The sequence below is a fragment of the Pipistrellus hanaki genome (assembly GCF_964339955.1).
Source record: "Pipistrellus hanaki genome assembly, chromosome: 11".
Taxonomy (NCBI): domain Eukaryota; kingdom Metazoa; phylum Chordata; class Mammalia; order Chiroptera; family Vespertilionidae; genus Pipistrellus; species Pipistrellus hanaki.
Genome location: NC_140513.1, coordinates 37,738,200 through 37,763,521, shown reverse-complemented (window position 1 = coordinate 37,763,521; position 25,322 = coordinate 37,738,200). Strand labels below are relative to the sequence as shown.

The following is a 25,322-nucleotide window of genomic DNA, read 5'->3' as shown; positions in this document are numbered from 1 at the left end:
GACTGAAGGGCCCCAGTTTCGATTCCAGTCAAGGGCAACATGCCCAGGTTGCAGGCTTGATCCCTAGTAGGGGCCATGAAGGAGAGGCAGCCTATCAATGATTCTTATCACTTGTGTATGCGTGTGTGTGTGTGTGTGTGTGTGTGTGTGTGTGTGTTTCCCTCTCTCTCTCCCTTCCCCTCTGAAATCAATAAAATAAATAAATAAAAATAAAAGAACTAATTTGCCAGCTTCTCACTTCTTGAGTTGGTGGGAACTACCATCTTGTCTCAAGAAGCAGTAGAAGTAACCCTTTCAGGTTTGTCAAACACCTTATGTTTGTAGACTTTGTGGAGGCAATACTTACCCTAATTCATTTAAGAGTCAACTTTTTTTGCAATTCGCTACTTTTGTGAATCATGTCATTTTTATGACATGTGCTTCATTTTCCCTCTACTTCTTCCTTTCCTCCAATATTGTGTCTCAATGAATGGTACCACCACCCAGAGAATTATGTTCAAGTTCTTTACTTAGTGCTGTCCTCTCCTATATCCTGCCTGACATTTAGTTCTATCAGTTTTGTTCTCAAAATCATTTTGTCTCTAATATTAATGCCATTGTCTTGTTAAAAGACCCTCAGTACTTTACGCCTGGATCACTACTGCTCAAACATTTCAGTTTCCTGACTGGTGTCTATTACTACCTGCTTAAGTTAATTTTTCACAATTTCTGTAAGATATGAAAAATAGTAGCTTATGGATGAGTGATTTGTATCATGAATATCTTAAGTGATGGAATAAAATTCCCCCTAAAAGTTTCTTTGAATTCAAGTATTTTGAATATTGATACTTACTTTGGGAATGCATCAAAACAGTAGGTTTTCTTGGTATCAGGAAAAGCAACTCGCATTCCTGAGGTCAAAGGAGAATGAAGAATAACAGCAGCACTCTCGTACCGAGCAGCAAGATCCACAGATGGTACTGTCCCTATACTTTGGCCATATATAATCACATTTTCAGGGCGAATGCCATATCTACAAAGTTCAGAAATTGGGAGGGGAAAAAAGTTGGACTGGTATGGAAATGTTCAATCATCCCTAACAACTTAACTTTGTAACCAAATGACTTAGACAATGCCAACAAATACATAGCTAAACTTTAAGTTTCTTAGTCATCACTATTATATTTAATGCTATAGTAAAATCTATTGTCTTAGCTTATTTCATTTTTCAATTTCATCTTTTGGAAAAATTGCTGAGGTCTTTTTAAATTTTAATCTTAAAATTTTATTTATTAAACCATTTATATAATTCAACATATTATTGACTAAATTTGAAACATATTATTACTAATATTTTAATGATTGATATTTAATAGATAGTATTTATTTTCCATTAAATGTAAGAAACATTATTTCTCTAGACATCAAAAATAGATCGTTTCCTTTTCTGAAGTTGATCGTATTGGTGAAAATGTGACATATAAGTTGAATGTACACATTATTTTAGCCAAGAGCAAATTACTATATTTGTTGAAATATGCCATTACTTACCATAGAAATGGATTAGTGATTGAAAAGATAAGACAAATGAAAATTCCAATGACATACAATTCAGTTAATTAAGAATAAACTTCATGCTAAAACCTTTAGATTATTGCTTTACTCCCTTTAAAAAGGGGTTGGATTTAAATACGTAAACTCACTGAACTCAGTAATATTGGGCACACACTATGTTCCAGGCACTATTACCTGTCTTCAGTATAACTGTCCCAACTATAAACTAATGCAACTGCAAGTGAGATGCTACAGGAGCTAATGAATGTGGGAGTAAGGGTTAAGTGACATCAAATATGCCTTTCCCCTTCAGTAATCACTTCTGCTGCTAAGGGCCATTTGATCAACAGCTTCTAATCTTTTGAAAAGATACTAGAGCTTTCCAGATTGTCTGAGCATTCACCAGGAAAGAACAAGACAAGCCCTGTATGCTCCCTATGGCCTTCCCAGGAGCACACACCTATTTGAACTATCCGGCTAATGACATCCCCTTCCATAGTTTCTTCCAATCAGTCCTACACTCAAGCATTTGGATATTTCCAGGGTTTGGGTTCCATCTACTCCAGATTGATTCTAAATGTAAGTAAACTCAGAAAAGTTTTCTTTACAATAGACCTGGCTGTGAATACTTTATAGGAATGAAAATTGGGAAAATGAACATTTTCAGCATCAGCATAACTCCTAAGGCTGCACAGCTGCTGTTAGCTGAGTAGCAGCATTGTTGGTGGCAACTATGGGTTTTAGGTTAAAGTTAGTGATGGGCAGGGTTCCAGAGCAGCAGAGGCAGCTGCCAATGTCACATCAGGACTCCAAGCAATAACAGAATTTCAGAATAAAAGTTAGAAAAGACTTTAGAGACTATCTACTCTGGTTCAGCTGCTTACTGAGCAGATGGTCAAAGTCAGAGTAAGTTAGTGACAGACCTATAATTTGAACACAGGAATCCTGACTCCCAGTCCAGTGTTTTTTCTATTACAAAACAAAGATAGTGATTTCAAAATTTGTAGCTGAAGGACCCATAGTGAATATTAGTCCCTTATTTTCTCTTGATAGATCAGAAGTTCAGTAACTTTTTATCAATTATCTTAAAAAGAAGACCAGACCATTCAAGTAATAACCACTTAAGTTCATTATTAACTTTTCCCTTTCTGATTACTTAAGAAGCACTAACAATAAAGGCTGTTTGCTCTAACTTAGCATCTTTAAGAAACATACTAATCCACTGGAGTTACCTTTTAAAATAGTGAATTATGGTATACAAATTATATCTCAATAAATCTGTTATTAAAGAATACATATTACTGCTCTGGCCAGTGTGGTTCAATTGGTTGGGCATCATCCTGTGCAGTAGAGGTTAGTTGTTCAATTAGGGCACTCAATCCCTAGTGGGGGACATACAGAGGCAGCTGATCGATGTTGCCCTCTCACATTAATGTTTCTCTCTTCTCCCTTACACTCTCTCTAAAAACCAATTTTGTCATTAAAGGTGGTTTTTAACATTCTGTTCTTCTAACCAACCCTGAACTCCTTTCTTGCTACTTATATTCCTTACCATTTATTTTTTTCTTATTCATCAAATACATTTTCATATCATTTCAACTGATTTAAGAATCCCCTTTATATAGAACTTTGCTATGAGAGTTGAGTTTTATTACATATCTTGGAGGGGTAAATGGTTCTAAAAACATTTTCCAAAAAAGGCTATGCCTACTAACAAAATTGAAGTGGTTCTTAACTAAGGGAAATCATTCATATTTAAACATTAAATTAGAAACATTAAGTTTTCTTTTTCTTTATATTCTTTCATATCTCTCTAGTTCTTTCTTTAAAATTTAATTTTGATTGTCAATACTATTACAGATGTCCCCATTAACCTCCTCCTCCCTACTGCCCTTGCCTACCTCTACCCAGTACCCACCAGCTCCTTCTCTCTGGCCATCATCAAACTGTTGATCTGTGTTCATGGGTTATGATATATGATCTTTTTCTTTTCTTTATGTCCGTAGCTTCTAACTGAAATACTGTGGAAGTCAGGCAGCTTATCAATGTCTAATAGGAAGAATAACTTATACTAAGATATCTACTTACTGTATGCTAAATGATGAGATAATACACCGATATTTTAAAAATTGTGTTATTTTGCTGGCACCGGTTTGGCTCAGTGGATAGAGCGTCGGCCTGCGGACTGAAAGGTCCCAGGTTCGATTCCGGTCAAGGGCATTTCCTTGGTTGCGGGCACATCCCCAGTAGGGGGTGTGCAAGAGGCAGCTGGTCGATGATTCTCTCTCATCGACGTTTCTAACTCTCTATCCCTCTCTCTTCCTTTCTGTGAAAAAATCAATAAAATATATTTTAAAAAAATAAATAAAATAAAAATTTGTGTTATTTTTTAAAAAGATTTGTAAGTATCCTGGTGACTAGATAAGACTAACACAATTTCTAGTTTCCAAAAAAATGTAGTTATAAACAAAAAATAACTGACAGAGTAACAGAAATTATGTAAATGACTTATCATAGCATTAACTTTTCTTCACTTGAGAGCCTCTCCAAATTTTGTGTCCAGAATGAAAGTAAAATCCGTTTTATAAAATGAAAACTTTAAAAATAGTTCCATTAAGAGATTTTTAAGCCACATCTTCTACGAAATAATTATATAAAATAATGCAAACCATGGCTAAGGATTTTGACAAAAAACAATGCATCCTCTTATACTGTTAATGACAGGTCAAGTCAATGAGTAATTAGCTAAATCACATTTTCTCTCAATCTCGTGAAATGCTGCAATTTTGAAAATACATTTTTTATATTACACTTTAATAAGTTAAACTACAATCTAATTTTAACTCTTCATAGGTATATAATGGTAAATATAGTTTCTATTTAGCACTTTAAAATGTGTTATAAAAAGTCTTTATTCTATTCTAATACAAGACAATTTTCCAAAGTATGGAAAATAATTCCCATTCACCATTTACCTTGTCCTAAGAGCAAGCCAAGCAGCTTCTATGTCTGCATAGAGGTTCTTCTCCGATGGTTTCCCAGAACTTGCACCATATCCAGAATAATCATATGAGAATATATTACAGTTAATCCGTGATCCCAATCCTATGTAAAAGCTGCTCATCTGACCAAGATCAACAGCATTTCCATGTGAGAAGAGTAAGGTGTATTTGGCAGTGGGTGAGCAACGCACAAACATGCAGGCAATTCTGTTGCCTTTACTGGTTCTAGTCATGAAACACTCCATAGCATCTTTTTCTCTAGAAGAGTACTGCCAGTCAGCTCGTTCTGATAGGTGTAAGGTCCAGTGGCTTCCACTTTCATCACACATTAGTGTGTAAGTTGGATCAGGTGGCAAAAATGCTAATTTTGAAGCAATTTTCCCTGGACAAGGTGGACAGCAGAAGAGGCAACATAGCTCACTAAATGAAAGGTTATTCATCTTCTGAAAAAGAAAAGAAGATAGCAAATGTTTTAATCGCTGAACTGTGCATTCTGCATTCTCATACAATAGAAGGTTAAAACAAAGACACCAGTAGTCAGTGTCTACTACTATTATTTCAAGTATCTTCAACCAAAACAGATTTTGGGGATCTTTCTAGAAATACTGTAATTCCTGGATGAGGCAAATGTTCCTTATCAGGAGAGAGACTATATGTTTCAAATAGTAATGATTATATTTTAAAGTATTTACCCAAAATATAAAAAATACAAGAGTAAAAGTAATGTTTATTTCCCTACAAATATCAACTCAGTGAGTATAAAATCAATATCTTTAGTATAGTTTGTAAGTTCTGCGAAAAATCTCAGAACCTCATGGAGAAGCTAGAGATTTAACATAATATAGTAAGTACATAATAGAGTTATGAAACATTTACTATTTGTTAGTATTGTGATAGGTGTTCTATGCATATTTCCATGTTGAATTCTCGAAACAACCTTGTATGTTGGTCTCTCACAACGTGAGGCAGTGGTGGAATCAGGATTTGACACCTGGTTCAATCACTGTTTATCACTGGGCTACACTGTCAAGGGCTCTTGACACTATTACACCAGAATCTTATCATTTTAGCCACAGTGCCAGAGGCCCAAATAACTTATAAAACTTTAAATGTATGCATGCACGTAATCACTGCCCATATTAAAAAGGCTGTGATATAAAGTCTATATGGAAAAAGGTAAAATCCTGTAAGAGTAAAATTTCTTAAATGGTTAGGTGGGAAAGAACAAAAATATTTGTACCCAGAGATGGGGGTGGAATCCCAACTCTATCACTCACTAGCTGTGTGTCTTTGGGCAAATTATTTACCTTTTTCACTCTCCTTGTTTTTATAAGTGAGGCCAATACTATACTGAACAGAGTGGTGTGAAGAACAAGTACAATAATATAGTTTAGGCGCACAATAGAATAATGGCCAGATAGTTGGCTCACTTAGGAATGCTCCACTTTCTTCTGTCTTTTTTATTAATATTTTTAAAATATTCACCTCATATTAATTCAGGAACAAAAATAAATGCTTGTTTGCCCTACCAGCATTTCCTTCTCTATGTTGTCTTTTCTCAAATTCCTATGTTATTTTTATCAATAAAAGACCTTTGCTTAGTTCCTGGTACCTAATTTTCACCAAAAAAAATCTAAATACAAGGATAGGAAAAAATGTACATTATATGAAAAATGAGAAATTACCTCAGAAGTGACTAAAGAGGTGAAAATATTTGGAAAGAAAAGGATGCCCTTTTCAAAACTGAATTAAAATCTAGTTTGTATTGCTCAATACAAGTGTGTTTATTTCCTACTTTGAGCTAATTAGGTAGAAAGAAGCAGAAACAACACAGATAGAAACAAGAGTTGGAGAGACATAAATGGCTTTAAAAGAAAGTGTCTCTTGGAGATTGGGAAACAATTTTACTTGTTATTTTTCCTTTATTCCTCTTCAGCCTTCAAAGTGAATATAGCCTGAATATGTTAATGTCTTAGTCTGATTGGAACAAGAGATAAAACAAAAATGACAACTGGGTATTGTCTCTAGTGGCAAACTCCCTGAAGTATTACGTGCTAAAAAGGATTCTGAGGGCATATCCAGGGCTTGGCAGGCAAAGAATGTGTGATAAATTAGTCATGTTTATGACAGAATCTGGTCAGGAAGATAAAAGACCTGGTGAAGAAAATGGAAGTAAAGGGAGGGAGTTCAAAGGGTCAGTTCCAGAGAAAGGGGTGACCTGGAAAAAAGTTGAGGTGGAAGGTACAATATAGCAATGCTGTGTTATTTCTTGCCCCCACTGTCTTACTAGTATATGCCATCAACTGCTGACCCACAATAGCTTATTAAAAGCTTGATTAATAAGTAAAATGTACATAGCTCGACTATGGTCCTATAATTTACCTCTTGAACATGAATACTTTTATATGAATTAAACATGGCTGGCTGAACATATACAATGCTTCAGAGATGCCTCTGGGGATGACCACCACATAGGAAAGCTGTGGAGCTCGGGCCTGGTTTAATGGAAAGCCAACCTGCCCTTCTTCAGGGTGGCAGAAGGAAGGATTCCCATCACCACTGCCTCAAATCCAGATAATTGATGTCCACTTAGTAACAAAAACTTGCAAATTAGCACCTTCCTAATAATAGTAAGCCTGGTATAGAGTAGCAACATGGATTTGCCTAAAAGTTATTTTCTCCTCTTCTGTGTGAAAAATTTCACAACAGAATTATAAATAAATCAAATAATCAAAGTTGAGTAGTTTCTGAGGAAAAACATTTTATTCTTAATAAAAAATTTTAAGAATCATTAAAATATCTTGTTAAATTTAGATGATTTTAAGTCTTGTTTGTTTCATATAAAACACATTTGAATAAAAATGCCATTTACTAGTCATTTCATGGCAACAAAAACTTGAAGAGATGTGGCAGTGAATAATCAGAGGGGGAAAGTATTAGACAACTCAGAGTACACAAAAGCTATAAAGGGGGGCAACTTCTCATGGTGGCAGCTGCTGGTGGGGTGTAGTGGGGCGGTGACTGGTGCCTGGCCTCCGCGCACTCCCGGGCTCTGCACCCCTGATGCTGCTCGGGTGCTGACCCTACCTGGCCACAGCCTGTTCCGGAGTTCCCAGGACCAAGTGTTTGCTGCCTTCTGGCAGCAGTACACGAATCGCTATAGCACACGCTATGACAAGCGACATAGTGCATCAGGAGGTGACCCCTAACCAAGACCAACAGGATGCCCCCTGGGCCGAGTGACTATTTCCTGCCGATGTTGCTCACTAGGTGTACATCCTGGAGATTTCTATTGTGGACCCACAGAACCAGACCATGACCATCTTCATTGGAACATCAACCATGTCTGGTTGATGGTGGTGGAGAAACGATGTGTTTACTGTTAACAGCGCTGGACCAAAATCCACCAGGAAGCTCGGGTCTCCTCCAGCTTATTTGGGATCTCCAGAGCTGTCCAGGAATTTGGTAGTTTCAAAAGCAATGTGACCAAGTCAGTGAAGGGTTTTGAATACACCTTGGCCAAGCTGCAAGGTGAGGCCTCTTCAAAAAAAACAAAACAAAACCCTTGTTGAGACAGCCAAGGAAGCCAAGAAGAAGGCAAAGGAGATGGCACTGGCAGCTACAGAGAAGCCAAGGACCTTGTCAGCCAGGCAGCCACCAAGAAGCAGCAGCAGTAGTTTGTGAAGCCAGCGCAGACCCTGGTGCAGCAGCACACCACCCCACCTGCTGCACTCCCTCTGCCCTCCACCTGTATTTTATTATTAAAAGTCAACTTCCAGCCTGAGCTACTCCCTGGGTAGTGGGTTGGAGGTGATATCTGTTTGGTACCTACAGTACATCAGACATGTTATCCATGTCCGGGCCAGGCCTGCTTCTTCCTGCATTGGATAGCTGAGGAGAAATTTGCCCAGGGTCAGGGCCAGCATTCAGCAAAGTGTCATAAACACTAGACTGTAAGCTCCATGAGGGCAGGGACCTTTGTTTTGTTCTCTGCTGTGTCTCAAGTATCTGGAATAATACCTAGTTCATAATAAATATTGGTTGAATTAAAAAAAAAAAAAGCCATAAAGAACAGAGAACAAATTGAATGACTTATAGAATTTGGGAGCCAGACAAACAAGGATTTAAAATAAGCTATAATAGCCGAAACCGGTTTGGCTCAATGGATAGAGCGTCGGCTTGGGGACTGAAGGGACTCGGGTTCGATTCTGGTCAAGGGCATGTACCTTGGTTGCGGGCATATCCCCAGCAGGGGTTGTGCAGGAGGCAGCTGATCGATGACTCTCTCTCATCGATGTTTCTATCTCTCTATCTCTCTCCCTTCCTCTCTGTACAAAATCAATAAAAAAATAAAAAATAAAAAAAATCAATAAAATAAGCTATAATAAAGTTGTGTGTGTGTGTGTGTGTGTGTGTGTGTGTGTGTGTGAGAGAGAGAGAGAGAGAGAGAGAGAGAGAGAGAGAGAGAGAGAGAGAACACTACTTAAGGATGAAGTAAAAAAGTGTGCCAGAAAAATCCATCCAGCTGGAATCCCTGATATAGCAAAACAAAAAAAATCAGTATCTGAAATTTAACAGATTGGTTGGGTATGAGAATTGATAACACTTGAACATATTAGTAGGTTGAAAGATCAGATTGAGGAATTCCCAAATATGCTATTTTTCAGGGGAAGAGAGATGAAAAGATAGAAAATATAAAAGAAAATTTAAGGAGGATAGAAATAGAAATAGCATTATTAATACTATAGAAGTTCTAGGAAAATAGGTGAAAATAGAGATAAGCTAAATTATTAGAATTAAAGTAAATTCAGATTGAAATAACTCAGTGCCAAACAGGTAGGAACAGATGACCTACAAAGGAATAAGAATCAGATGAACATCTGACTTTTCAATAGTATTGTAACATCAGAAACCAGAAGACAGTGGAGGGATAGTATTAAAGAAAAAAAAAAAAGTCAAACCTAGAATTTGACCATTTTAGTGAGGATAAAATAAAAATATCTGCAGACATGTAGAAGCTTAGAAGATACCAAGATACTCTTTAAAAACCAAGATACTCTTTAAAACCAAGATACTCTTTAAAAACTCCAGCAAGGAGGAAAATAAATCTAAGAGACTTTATTTATTGTATATAAATGCTAACATATATAAATACAGCACTATAATTCATAATAGCTAAAATAACCATAAAATGTCCATCAACCAATGAATATACAATGAGGTATTATTCAGCCATAAAAAGAGCAAGTATTGATGCATGCTCCAAATTGGATGAATCTTGAAAAATTATGCTAAGTTAAAGAAGCTAGTCACAAAAGATTGTTTATTATATTATTTTATTTGTATGCAATGTCTAGAATATGCAAATCTATACAGACAGAAATAGATTACTGGCTCTATGGCTATGCAGCTAGAAGAGTTGGGGGAATAATGGCCAAAGAGTATGAGGTTTCTTATGGAGATAAGAAAAATGTTCTAAAATTAATTTGGGTAGTGGTTGCACAACTCTATTAATAGTATATTAAAAACCAACCAACTATGTATTTTAAATGAACAGATTGTAGAGTATATGAATTATATCTTAATACAGCTGTTAGGAAAAAAAAAAAAAAAAAAGGAAAAGTGTTTGGAAAACTAAGTTAACTTGCAAAGAAAGAGCAAAAATACCCATGCATTTGTTGGGTGGCTGGGAATTTTTCTTTTATGTATTAAGACAGACTACACAAAAATAAATAAAGACAAATTGGTGCTGGCACAGAAACAAATAGACTTAATGACAGCATTGTAATTAACTAGTTATTACTGGAAAGGAGCAAAGGGAAGGCCAGATATTGTAGGCATGTCATTTGGGCAGCTTCACCTGGAGGCTACAACTTTACACTCCCAGGGGCCCAGAGCAAAGAGAAGATGGATACATTTCCAGTAAAGTTGTGGGGGGGTGGGGGGGGAAGGGGAAGGGATGCGCACGCACACACCTGGGGACAGGGACAGTTGGTGCAGAATGGGTGAGGCCGTTGCATGGTCATGAAGAAGATTTGGGATACAAAACAAAGTTCACTTTCTTGACAGATCTCTTGGGACTTGAGTGACTCTGGGCATGTGGGGCTCTTTTGCTCCAGCTTCCCTGCATTTGCCCACATGGCACATGGCCATGTGAAACCCATACACAATGGACTAATGGGCTGTAACTGACCCCGTTCCAACATGGAAAGGAAACTCTGGAGCTGGCTTTGCTTTTAGCTTTACTGAAACCCCAGTTATACTTCTTTTATCACTGGACTAAGGGAAATGGGACTTACAAACCCAGGGATGTAACTCCATGGAAATAAAGCTTTCTACCGATATCTCATCCTCCTGTGGGATTCTCCAGAAATGCTTCTTCCAGCAGCACCCCAAGAACCTCACTCCCATTAGCAAGGGGGAAGTCTAGGCATGGTTTTCTCTAATAACACCAGTAACCGAAGACATTGCCTATAAACAGAGCTGTGTATAAATGAGAATGTTCTATGACAGTGGTTCCCAAACTTTTGACATATGTATACCCCTTTTATAATTTTCGTAACGCTGAGTACCCCTCGTACTCATGAGAACGTAGAATTAGGCGCAGCTAAGCATGGTGCAGTGCATATCCCCACCAAACTCTTCCCGTACCCCTGGGGGTACGCGTACCACACTTTGGGAAACACTGTTCTATGACACAGCTGGTTTCTCAAAGCTAAAGGAAAGGATGGATCCTTGAGAAGTTGGTTCAGGAAAAATTTACCAGATAGGCAAAAGTAGTTGGATCCCTACCTCTCAGTTATGTAGAACATAAACCAAAGAGAGATTACAGGCCTAAAAGGAAAAACTAATATAACTTAAAAAAATCTATAAACAATAAAACATTGGTTGATTCAGATCCATTTAAATAAAGGATTTTCATGCAGTGAAAAATGCTTTGGAAAAGATGATTTCTTCATCCCAAACTGTCAGAGGGTTAATATTAAAATATAAGGAATTTCTGCAAAAACTAGGGAAAAAAACCACAAGTAACTCAAGAGAACAAATGGACAAAATATATGAATGGCGAATTTACAGAGGGATAAACATGGCTAACAAGTGTATGAAGAAAGGTCACTCTCACCCAACTGTCAAAGATATGTAAGAAATTTTGACACTATAAGAAAGATAAAAATTGCTGAAACTGGTTTGGCTCAGTGGATAGAGCGTCAGCCTGTGGACTGAAAGGTCCCAGGTTCGATTCCTGGTCAAGGGCACGTACCTTGGTTGCAGACACATCCCAAGTAGGGGGCGTGCAGGAAACAGCTGATTGATGTTTCTCACTCTCTATCTCTCTCCCTTCCTCTCTGGAAAAAAAAAAAAAAAAAAAAAAAAAAAAAAAAAAAAAAAGAGAGAGAAAGAAAGAAAGAAAGATGAAATTTAAAAAACTAAGTAATATCAAGTATTGGTGAGAATAGGAAAGAAGAGGAACCTTTGTGAACTTCTTGGTAAGCCATTTTGTTTGCCTATGACCCAGTAACCCAAAGAATTACTCCAAAGAAATACTTGCACAGGCCTTAATTACGGTAACATGTACAAAGGCGCTCACTGCAGCATTACTTGTATTAGGTGTAGGAAGCAACACAGATTCCATTATGGGGCAAATGAATATAAAAATGTTGGATACAGACTATGGAATATTTTGCAGAATAAGAAATATAGTACTTTGTTTTGATGGGTAAAAATTAAAAATATAGTACTAGGTGAAAAAAAGGAATGAACAGATCTATGCGATCATTAATGTAAATTAAAAATACTTAAATGTTATATATCTTCAAGGACAAATTATCTAAAGACATGCATACTTAAGTAAATATTTATGGAGGAAGAAAGAGATTGAAGGGGAAAAAATAAAAATTAAGTAAAACAAGAGCAGGACCCATGTTCATTGATGATGAAAATGTGCCACACAGGGGACAAAATCATATCTGCTTGTGTACCACTGTACACCTAGTGCCAAACAGAGTACTGACAAATAGGGTCCCTAAAATTTTTTGAGCAAATGAGTTAGTAAATGAGTAAGATTAATTTAACACTCGGCATCTAAGAAGCCCCCACAAAAGGAAAAAGTTACCAAATCACACTAACAAAGAAAGCAAATATGTTTTGTGATAACTACTTATGTTTCTTGTACGGGGATAAAATAGAAGCAGTCAAATAAAAACTATGAACATAAATCTGGAGGGTGGATGTCTGTGGTGAAAAACTGGTAGGCACTAAAATCATTAAGTGGGTTATGAAGCTCAGAATAGGAGTCTTCCCCCAGAGAAGGAAATGTTGCCTCTCTCAAAATCAATTCACAAAACGAAAGGTCAACTCAATGTTAAACAGATGGCCCATTGTGAAAATTAAAGTTTTTCTTTTGGCAGGGGACTCGGAGTTACTTCACTTACAGCAGGAAGAATTTCCTAAAATTGTGAATTAATTTAACCCCTGTTAATTTTTTCAGCTCAATGACACACAAACACACACACAAAGACAAACATCTGAATTCTTTCTCAGCAAAACAGGAAGACTAGCACTAAAAAAAAAAAAAAAAAATCCCCAAATAGAATGACCTACTATATCTCCTTCCTCTCTTCTGATAGAAAAAATTACTGAAATGACTTCTATCAATTCCTAAAGAAAGAACAATTTACTGGAAAAAAGAAAAAAAAAAATCTCCTATCAATATCCTTTTTAACAGTTTCTTGGTAATGTAGGTAGACTCAAATTACTACATCTACAAAGGACAAGTGATTTTTTTAAGGTTCAGGATGTTGTTGTATTGACCGAGCACTGAAGAGGTTTCAGAGAAAACATTTTAAAATGCTTATATCTTTTCTTCAGTTTGGTGATATTTTGACAACTAATATGTGTCAAACACAAGGCCCGCGGGCCAAATCCAGCCCGCCAGGCCTTGCAATGTGGCCCGCACCGCGCTGTCATCACTGCACTCCGCTGTCAGTTTATGACACTGTCAGTTTATGACTGTTCAGTAAACCATTCGGCCCGCGATTTAGGCTGGATTTTAGATTTTGGCCCCTTCTCTGATTGAGTTCGACACCCCTACATCCAATCTAAGGTGTAGATAGTATGTGATAAGCCATTTAAATTGTGATATACTAAATTTCATGTTATGAACGACATTTTAAAGTCCCATGGGATTATTCTGAATTTGACTTCATTCATGAATAAATCTGGAAAAATAATTTTAAATATTCTATTCTGTAGATACACATGTGTCAAACACAAGGCCCGCGGGCCAAATCCAGCCCGCCAGGCCTTGCAATGTGGCCCGCACCGCACTGTCATCACTGCACTCCGCTGTCAGTTTATGACATTGTCAGTTTATGACTGTTCAGTAAACCATTCGGCCCGCTATTTAGGCTGGATTTTAGATTTTGGCCCCTTCTCTGATTGAGTTCGACAACCCTACTGTAGAATATCAGAGTTTATCATGTCACCTAGAGAATCTGCATCTACTTCCAGTTAGTTATAGGCCCATTTATTTAGAAATCAGACTTCTAGAGGTCCCAAATGATTCAACATTTCCCGCACATTATCTTCTAAAGTTATAAAGAAACAAGTCTCTGAGCATTTATACACAAAAAATAATTTAAAATGGAAAAGTTGAATAAAAATGTAAAGACTGGTCCATTTGCTACCATGTTTCTCTCTCACATCGATCTTTCTCTCCTTCCTATTTCTCTAGAAGCAATGAAAATATGTCCTCGGGTGAGGATTAAAAATAAATAAATAGATAGATAGATAGATAGTTACATAGACAGACAGACAGATAGGTAGATAGATAGATAGATATAAATTTATAAAAGAGCCTCACACCAGAAATAGGAAAATGAGGTGGATGTTTGAATATTAACAGCAAGAGATAGCAAAGATCAGAAGGGACTAAAGTCAGAAGTGACAGTAAAGATACATATTCAATTTGAAAAAGAAACAGATTTTAGGTGAGTTCTGCACAAGGGGGCCAGGAGCCCAACACATCCAATAGACTGACCCAAAGAAATCACCATAATATATTATATAAAGGTAGTCAATTATGTAACAGCCCAGTAGCTTAAAGTACCAAAATGAATAAAAATTAAACTAACTTCAGTATTTTTTGAGAGGTCCAAGCAAGTTAGACACTGCCGCCCTAAGATTCACTATATAATCTGTAGCAACATTTACCAAAGTACAGTGATTAAGTAGAAATGATAAATGTTATAATCTTTAGAGATCCTTATACATTAGAGTTTAGAGTATACAGAGAAGTTGAATATTCACCTCATAATAAGTTTAATAATATGCTTTTTAAGTCAAGATGGAGCATCCAAAAGATTTAAAATGATCAAGTGTAATTTAGAAACTAGGTGTTTAGTACAATGTGTTTTTGTGTGTGTGTTTTGTTTTTTTTTATACACATTTTCTATCTTATTTGTGTATGCATTATATAGAAATACTAGAGGCCTAATGCATGAAATCCAGCTTTGTCCGGAAGGTCATCCAGAAGGTCTTTCGGCTGTTAGGTCTAATTAGCACATTATACTTTTATTATTATAGATAGCTTGTAAAACACTTAGGTCTCTTTGAGGTAGGCTGTATTTCTTTCCTTTCCTAGAACATTATAGGAATCAGCAGCAGAGGCACTCTGCTGTTTGAGAGATCACAGGTCATAACTGAGTGACTACTAGAATTAAAATTCTAATGACACAGACCACATTATCTGTGCTACATGGGAATACCAACTTAAAAACTTAAGTTTTACATAAGTCAATGTAGCCATTTTTATACTCCTGTTTTCCCTCAGTTTCTTTTTAAAAAATATGCTCTTATTGAGTTTTTAGAGATAGAGAAAGTGAGAGGGAGAGAAACATTGGTGAGAAACATTGATCATCTGCCTCCTGCATGCCCCTTACTGGTGATAGTCCAAAACCTGGGCATGTGCTCTGACTGGGAATCGAATTGGCAAACCTCTTGGTGCATGGGATTACACTCAACCAACTGAACCACACTAGCTGGGCACCCTCAGTTTCTTTCTTTCTTTTTTTATTTTATTAATCCTCACCAGAGGATATTTGTTCCATCGATTTTTTTTTAGAGTGGACGGGAGTGGGAGAGACAGAGAGAGAAACATTGATGTGAGAGACACATCATTCTGCAGGAGCCCCAACCTGACCTGGGGATGGAGCCTACAACTGAGGTATGTGCCCTTGATGCGAACTGAACCCGTGCCCTTTCAGTCCATGGCCGATAGTCTAACCACAGAGCCAAACTAGCTAGGGTCTACCTCAGTTTCTTTATTCTCACTGCACTGTCCAATACAGGAGCCACTAACTACACATTGACATTTAAATTTAATGAATATTACATATTTAGTTCCTCAGTCACCTAGCCATGTGGGTATGTCTAGTGGATACTAAATTGCTAAGTGCAGAATGAACACGCCATCATTGCAGAAAGTCCTATTAGGCAGTATTGAACTAGATCATTAAAACAGAGGCAACCCAGGACCAGAGCTTACATGTTTCAAATCCATACTACCTTGAAATGTTGGAGCCTTACTGATCTTCCCATCAAAATTCATGTATGCAATTTTTATAGATCCTATTGAACACTGTAAACCACATAAAATGAAATGAGATACCCATACTATACTGTTTTAGAAGAATGTTACCTTGACAATAATATTACAACAGTTAACCCAATTCTAACGTAAAAGCCATTTTTTTAAAATGAGGAATTCAAATCAATTAGGCTATCTATACATTTTAATGCATAGTCATAGGATTCACATTCTTGAATGGTCCCCTGTAAGCTAGAGTTATAAGTAAACCATAGAAAATATAACATTTGAGACTATTAGGCAACTAATTTCTTTTTTTTTTTTTTTTTTTTTTTATATTTTATTGATTTTGTAGAGAGGAAGGGAGAGAGATAGAGAGTTAGAAACATCGATGAGAGCGAGTCATCGATCAGCTGCCTCTTGCACACCCCCTACTGGGGATATGCCCGCAACCAAGGTACATGCCCTTGACCGGAATCGAACCCAGGACCCTTCAGTCCCCAAGCCGACGCTCTATCCTTTGAGCCAAACCGGTCTCGGCTAGGCAACTAATTTCTGAACATAGCCCATACAGTATTCTAAACACTTAACAATCCTGATTATCCACGTAACCAATGCTCTAAAAAGTGAATCAAGTATTCTATATTAAGCGGGACAAGTCGTCAACTTGCATTTGCTAATACCACAGATTCCTGTCAAGCTTTTGGTGCCTGGAAAGTGCAATTAGCTCATCATTCAAAGTCACACCTCTATATATGCCAAGCATAGCTAAACCATGGACTCATATCTCACCCTGTTTCATTAGTTTTTGGCACCTCTATGGAAAGGTTTTCCTACACAGGCTTATCCTCAAAGTTCACAGAAGAGCTATCACAGTACATTCGTAAAGACATTCCACAAACACACATTATTCTCTCCTCATCTATACTATATATATAAAAGGTTACGTGACCGTCCAACCATCAGGGAGGTATGATGCGCACTGACCACCAGGGGGCAGACACTCAACGCAGAAGTTGCAGAGCTGGCACGCTTTGGCAGGGGCAGTTCTTGGGTGATGCACCCCAGAACCAGAGAGGAGGGAGCTCTCACACTCCGGGATCCCTCGGGATGTTGGAGAGCTAGTTTCAGCTTGATCCCCGCAAACCAGGCTGAGGGCCCCAATCTGTCAGAGAGACCCCACACACTCTGCAGACACTCTTTGAGCCACAGTGCCACCCCAGGTGCAGCTGGCCAGAAAGGGACCGCAGGAGGTTGGCTCCAGGGTGTGACCAGCCTGTCTCGCCCAGTCCTGCTCCTCTGGCCACCTTTTAATTAATTTCCTTTCAAAGTGCATGAATCCATGTACTGGGTCACTAGTTTATAAGTAAATCTGTTTCTGGGAAGCTTTTCAGGTGAATACTTATTCAATATATTCCACAATACATATAGTAACTCTTCATACCTGAGGGGGGATTGGTTCCAGGACCCCCAAGGATACCAAAATCTGCCCACACTCAAGTCTCTTATATAAAACTAGAGGCCCAGAGCACGAAATTTGTGCACTAGGGGAGGGAGGGGCTGTTACTCAACCCAGCCTACACTCTCTCCAATCCGGATCATCCCTCTCACAATCTGGGATTACTGGCTCCCAACCACTCGCCTGCATGCCTGCCTGATTGCCCCTAACCACATCTGCCTGCCAGCCTGATCACCCCTTCCTTAACCACTCCCCTGTCATCCTGATTGATACCTAACTGCTCCCTACTGGCCTGAATGCCCCCAATTGCCCTCCCCTGTTGACCTGATCGCCCACAACTGCTCTCCCCTGCCGGCTATCTTGTGACCACACGGGGGCAGCCATCTTGTGTGAGGGTGTGATGGTCAATTTGCATATTACTTCTTTATTATATAGGATAGCACAATATTTGCATATAACATGCATATCCTTTTGTATATTTTAAGTTATCTCTACTTACTATATAGTACCTAATACAATATGAATGCCATCTAAATAGTTGTTATATTGTATTGTTAAGGAAATAATGACAGGGAAAACAAACTCTGTTCATGTTCAGTGCAGATGCAACTATTGTAGGCATAACCATATAGTGTACCTAACAACAATGTAACATTTCTGTGAATATTTTCAATTCCTGGTTGGTTGACTCCATGAATGCAGAACCAGTCTCTAGCACAATATAATTCAGTGATTTTAACTGATGTGCAGTGGCAATGGTGTGCCACAGGAATTTTAAAAACATGCAATACATATCTGTAGCCAACACAACAATAGTCTGGAGTGAATGAATCAAAATGATACCTTTTTTTCCCTATATTGGCAAAAAAATTTTTTTGGTGTGCTGCAAAATTTTAGTAATTATTTTATGTGTTCCATGAAATGAAAAAGCTGGGGGGGAAAAAAATCACTGATATAATCTAATCAAAGTAGCCATAACTTTTTAAAGATTTAAGGATTCTTATAAGCTAGAGGCCCCACAAATTTCGTGCACAGGTAATGGTCCCTAGGCATGGGCTGTGTTCAGGGCCATCTTCCCCAGCTGCCCACAGCTGGCCCCACTCCCCGTCACCACCAACCCCCAGTTCCCCATTTGCCATCAGGTGATCCGGGCCTGATGGACAAGGGCAGGGACCGAGAGGTCGGCTGTTCTACCCACTCACTGGTCCCACCCCTGCCCATACAATATGAATGCCATCTAAATAGTTGTTATATTGTATTGTTAAGGAAATAATGACAGGGAAAACAAACTCTGTTCATGTTCAGTGCAGATGCAACTATTGTAGGCATAACCATATAGTGTACCTAACAACAATGTAACATTTCTGTGAATATTTTCAATTCCCATCAGGCTATCGGAGCCTGCCAGCTGGGGAAAAGGACCAAGAGGTGGTCAGTGCACCTCATAGTGACTGGTCCAGCGGTCATTCTGCTATTAGGGTCAATTTGCATATACCCTTTTATTATATAGGATGATGATTTTTAAAAATAGGGCTCATATTTCTGGTATCCTGGTTTGACTTTCTATGAGTTATAAACAAGATTATAAAACCATGTACAGTCAACACTGATATGAACAATTTTCCAATCAGCCATTCTTTAACAAGTAGTAAATAAAATAATCTGTTCCAATAAAATAAAAACTATCAAACAAAAGCTGCTTTTTTTTCAGGCAATAAAAATTGCTGTAAGATAAACTGGAGCCAGTCAAAAGACAAATGTAAATGGTGATAACACTACTACATTCAAATAATTATTAAACAAGCTGCATTTTTAAGATTTTATATATATTAACTATTTAACAAGCTGCATTTTTAAGATTTTATATATATTAACTAGTGGCCCAATTCATGCACATTGAAAGGCAATTAATTAGAAGAAATATTTTAATATCGCTATTCGCCCTTTCTCTATATAGAAGTGTCAGAGATGAAAGAAAATTATTAAAATGTATATGAAAATAATATATAAATTGAATAATAAACAACATGATTCAACAACAAAGACATGATATAAAACAAAAAACATTATATAAAAACAGCATTGATAAAAACAATGACTGATAAATTGATTAAACTTATTCTACTATCTCCCTGTATACCACATTAAGAGTAAAAGAACTTTCAGAGTGCTTCACTAATTTATTTTGTGATGCGGTATTTACAACTTTAATGTCACATGCTCTTCAAACTCGAGAGAAAGCAACATATAACTGACCATGTCCGTAAATGGGTTCAGGTAGGAATATTCCTACTCTGTCTAGTCTGTCCTTGTGATTTATTAATGGTCATTGCAAATACTAGCTTCACGGCCAGCACCGGTTTGGCTCAGTGGATAGAGCGTCGGCTTGTAGACTGAAAGGTCCGGGGTTCGATTCCGGTCAAGGGCATGTACCTTGGTTGCGGGCACATCCCCAGTAGGGGGTGTGCAAGAGGCAGCTGGTCGATGACTCTCTCTCATCTAACTCTCTATCCCTCTCTCTTCCTCTCTATGAAAAATCAATAAAATATATTTAAAAAAAAAAATACTAGCATCACGGAAAACTGTCTTCGAATTAATTTAAATGGAAGCTTTAACTTTTGATACTGAAGAATCTATATTTGCAAGTTGGAAATTTTCCTTGGTTATAAAAACCAGGGTAATGTTTATTTATCAAAATATACTTTTTATATAGCTAGGTATTATTGTAAAAACTCCATAAATATTAACCTTTTAAAATCCTCATTACAACCCTATTATATACCATATGCCCCCCACCCCATTTACAGGTAAGAAAACAGAACTTAAATTCCCTAAGAATACAATGAAGCCAGGCTTCAGAGCCCATGCTTTGCTACAGTTTGAACAATAGAGAATGTAATGAGTCCAGTGGAGAAAGAAAAATGAAGATAAAAGAACTTCCCATTCCACACTAAAACAAATGCAACATGTATATATGTGTGTGTGTGTGTGTGTGTGTGTGTGTGTGTGTGTGTGTGTGTATATATATATATATATATATATATATATATATATATATATAAAAAACAGAAAGGTGAGGTAGTTGTTCAGAATGTGAAAATATCTATCTGGGGAAAGAGGAAGGAAATGGTCTTGGCCACCAGATGGCAAAAGAAAAAAAAAGTAAACCTGGAATGGTATCTATACTAATAAATTCACAACTTTGTTGTTTTCTTCTGAGATTCTGAAGTTACTTTTAAAAAAGGCAAATTTTACTAGTTAAATATTAGAAAGTGATATATTTTAGTGTCTTTCAATATTGTAAAAATTCTATTTCATAAAAGGTATCTTTGAGAGCAGGCAGCATCAGTTGGCAGTAACACCTACAAAACCACCCCAGGTGGATTTGTCATTTGAATTAACTGACATCTTAATACTTTTAAGTGACACTCTGTTAGGATGCTAATGAGTAGCACTGAATCTAGAAATCAATTTGGGAAGAACTAAAATCTTTTGAGTGTTAGTAGTATTCCTGACAACGTATCTCTATTTTTTACATCTTTTAAAATATCTCATTTTCTAATTGTTTGCTGATGTATAGAAATGCAATACATTTTTGTGCGCTGATTTAATATACAATAAGTTTACAAATTGTTATTCTCTCATTTCTGCTTTTTGCTTTACTGCACTGGCTGGGATTCCAGTACACTATCGAGAAAACGCCTGGTCTTCAATGGTGACAATGATGGTAGAATAACATTTCCTATAGAATTTTTATAGCTATCCTTCAGGGATTAAGAAAGTTTCCTTGGCTTGGCAGATGTGGCTTAGTGTCGACTTATGAACCAGAAGGTCATGGTCTGATTCCCAGACATGGTACATGTGTGTGTTGCAGGCTTGATCCCTAGTAGGGGGCATGCAGGAGGCAGCCAGCCAATCAATGATTCTCTCTCATCATTGATGTTTCTCTCTCTCTTTCCTTTTCCCTTCCTCTCTGAAATTAATTTTTAAAAACATCTTTTTAAGTTTCCTTTTTTAAAAAGTTTTAATGGGATAAATTCCACAAAAAACACTTGGCATTCTTGGAATAATCCTAGTTTGATGGTAATGTATACTTTCTGTACATTGGTAGATTCACTTTGCTAATATTTTGCACAGAATATTTTATGTTCGCCAGTGAGAATGGTCTTTAATTGTCCCCTTTCGTATGTCTCAGCTCGCGACCTGGGCATGTGCCCTTCACTGGAATTGAACCTGGGATCCCTCAGTCCACAGGTAGATGCTCTATCCATTGAGCCAAACCAGCAAGGGCAATATAATGAATATTAACTGAACAATGCCTGATATTCAGTGACTTTTAGAGTTTATAAATTTAACATTCGGTGTCAACTACTGGAAGACAAATGAAGAGGCCTGTCCTTGCAAAAAAGTATAAATGGACTACTACCCTTCTCTCAGAGCAGCTTTGAAAAATTAGTGAAATAAGAAGACCTAACACAAACCTAAAATTCAAACTGAGTTTGTTTGTTGCAAAAATGAGTAAGAGGTGCTATTATTAGTAACAGATTCTACCTTCAAGCTTTAAATCTGGCTTTGAATTAGTTTCTGTGAAAACTTGGCAGGCTCCCTGTTAGCATGAACAAGGGGATGGCAGTGGTGCTGGTGGTACAGAAACCACTTGGAATATGAGCAGCTTAGAGCCCTTGAACAGCCCCTTCCCCACCTGGGGGCATAAAGGAACTTACAGCCAATGTGGCTGCATCTCAGGAATTTAAATTTCACCCTTCTTTTTGAACGCTCTTATTGAAGCCTGATTTTTCTGTGTCTTGCTCTATTACCTTCTATCTGATTTTTTTTTAGTTTCTGTCTATCTACCTGATATATAGGTTCTCTCTTCAATCTTGAGGGCTTTGGTTAAGTTTTATTTCACTTTCAAATCACCCTCAGCCCAGTGCTTAGAAGCACATAAATCAGCCACCTGATCTCCTATAGTAAAGCTTCTACTTGGATAGAGAAAAAAGAGTGATACAACGAGGGCACTGAATAGAGCTAGGCAAACTGGTTATTGTGTACTTTGTTAGAGGGGAGATTAGTTACTAGTCTGAGAGCCCCTGGGTCCACTGGGGACCCTAGGTGGCCTATAATTGAAAAATAAAAATAACTGAAATCAAATAAATATATGCTTATTGGGCTTACTGAAGTAAGAAAAATCATAATTCTGCTTCAGGGAGACAGGCCATTTAAACAAGGACAGGCCATCTAAAAAACCTCTATTCTGTAAGAAACATGCCTCTGATCTACATAGAAAAGAAACAGCATGTGGCCAGACAGTTGCTGAATTTCCCCAGAGAAACAGGATGTGGGGAGAAGGTTATGAGAGCTGTGCAAGTGGCTGACACAGCATATTTTCCAGAAAGATTCCCCTAAACAAAGGGGAGGTGGAGATAGCTCGGAAGGTCTCAGCCCAATATCTTAAACTAGATATTGTGTGTCCCTCAGCCCAGTCTGCACCCTCTCCAATCTGGACATCCCTCTTACAATCCAGGACTGCTGGCTCCCAACTGCTCACTGGCCTATCTGCCTGATTGCTAACAGCTTCTTCCTGCCAGCCTGATCACTCCCTAACCACACGCCTGCCAGCCTGATCGATGCCTAACTGCTCCCCTGCCGGCCCAATTGCCACTAACTGCCCTCCCCTGCTGGCCTGGTCAAATCTAACTGCCCTCCCCTGCAGGCCTAGTTTTTCCCAACTGCCCTCCCCTGATGGCCATCTTGTGTCCACATGGGGTCAGCCATCTTTGACTACATGGGGGCAACCATCTTGTGTGTTGGAGTGATGGTCAATTTGCCTATTACTCTTTTATTATTATATATAGGATGGCCCAATGGGAGATAGCAAGACCTAGGCAATGTATTAGAAAACAGGTGGCCAAATAGTACTTAGCCCATGAGGAACTGGAGGAGGGACTTAATAAATAGGCTATGTTCCCTGCCCCAGGTGTGTGCTGTACAATGGACACCAGCTCTGGAGAATGTTATTAAGAGTCTCATTTTTGCCATGTTCCTGTTTCCTAGTCCATTATTTGATATTTGGACAGGTGAGCCATTTCACACAATTCTAACCAGGAAATAAGCCAGGATGGCTGGCTCCAAGTCCATCCCTCTTTTTCTGTTTCATTCTAGGCTTTTCACATTCCTAAGAAGTTTCCCTCTGAATTGTCAGGAGGCATGGACAAAATAAATTCCTGAGCACTGGGAAGCTCTGTATAGCTTATAATGCAGTGGTTCTCAACCTTTCTAATGCCGAGATGCTTAATACAGTTCCTCATGTTGTGGTGACCCCCCAACTATAAAATTATTTTTGTCACAACCCACAGGTTGAGAACTGCTAGCAGGTTGTAATGGAAACTAAACCTTACCGCTATCCAAAAAGCTACTATTACGGATGGGTAGTCAGAAGATAAGTGCATAAGGTTGTTACAAAGACTATCTGCCCTAGAGGTCTGAGAGGTACTTTGAGCAGCATTATATATTTATGCTAATTCTTTACTATTTTTCAGTGCTGGGGCTCAGTAGAAATAATCAATCCCATTGATTGGAATTTCTATCCTCCATCTCCCCACCATGTCAACAGTATATTCTTATTTATGAGTTTTAGGGGTTTCCATCAATGAGATGTTCTTAGATCTGGAAGCCAAGAAGTACTAACCCCACAAGAATTGACTAGACCAAATACTGTCTAAGGCCTATATCCTGGCCAAATGGGTATATATACTTATCTCTCAGAATCAAATGACCCTATATAATAAAAGGATAATATGCAAATTGACCCTAAAGGCAGAATGACTGGGAATGACTGGTTGCTATGATGCACACTGACCACCAGGGGCCAAACGCTCAATGCAGGAGCTGACCCTTAGTGGCCAGTGTGCTTCCAAAGGGGAAGCGCTGTCGGCAGGAGCTTCTCCCGCCTCCGCGGCAGCGTTAAGGATGTTGACTAATGGCTTAGGCCTGCTCCCCACAGAGCTCCTGGGCTGCCAGAGGGATGTCTGACTGCCATCTTAGGACCGATTCTCTGGGGAGCAGGCCTAAGCCAGCAGGTGGACATCCCCAAGGGCTCCTAGACTGCAAGAGGGTACAGACCAGGCTGAGGTACCCCCTGATACACAAATTTTTGTGCACCGAGTCTCTAGTGTTTTTATATCATTCTCTCAAGATTCTTCTTACTTTTGTAGCATACGAGTGTGGAGAATCTGAGCTCTGCCAACCATAATCTGTGATAAATTAGGAATTATGCTTGCTGCTGCTCCTTCTGCCCTCTTATATTAAATTTGACTAAACCTAAGGAACGGTGAAGGTCATAAAGCAATAAAGATCTGTGAGGTAGAGAGGTCTAAGCAATTTGAAGAATGTATCACGCCCTTCTCAGCCTTATGAGTTGTTTCTTACTAACATCCTTAATGCTTAATGAGTTGTTTCTTACTAATATCCTTTACCACCAAAAATAATGTATCAGAATAACAATGCAGTATTATTGCTCTCAGACTTGACAGAATGGTTCTGAGATAGAAACTATTTAATAAATTCCATGTAAAATCAGTTAATGTGATACCAGCTTGGGGTCAAACCTGGAAATTACCTTATTTAGATAGCAACAGCACTACTAAGGGAATATGTGGTTCTATGATCCCTGAAACCAAATGCAAAGGACCTAAAACAGCCAATATTAATGACCTGAAAACTCTTTTATATATATATATAT

General features: G+C 38.0%; 1 protein-coding gene and 1 pseudogene across 3 annotated transcripts in view; one reads left to right on the top strand and one right to left on the bottom strand.

Moving 5' to 3' along the window:
* ABHD17B (abhydrolase domain containing 17B, depalmitoylase) overlaps window positions 1-25,322 on the bottom strand; it is a 41,090-nt gene that overhangs the window by 3,367 nt on the left and 12,401 nt on the right. For both annotated transcript variants that reach the window (XM_084899552.1, XM_084899551.1), the window contains exons 2-3: window positions 4,509-4,978; window positions 833-1,012 (exon numbers count right to left, since the gene is read on the bottom strand). In XM_084899552.1, coding sequence (XP_084755678.1) covers window positions 833-1,012; window positions 4,509-4,975 — 647 coding nt within the window. In that variant the 5' untranslated portion in view covers window positions 4,976-4,978. The remainder of the gene's footprint in view (window positions 1-832; window positions 1,013-4,508; window positions 4,979-25,322) is intronic.
* LOC311630222 (PRELI domain-containing protein 1, mitochondrial-like) lies at window positions 6,653-8,212 on the top strand (annotated as a pseudogene). Its single transcript has 3 exons — window positions 6,653-6,729; window positions 7,438-8,066; window positions 8,113-8,212. The product of its transcript is annotated as a PRELI domain-containing protein 1, mitochondrial-like (transcript).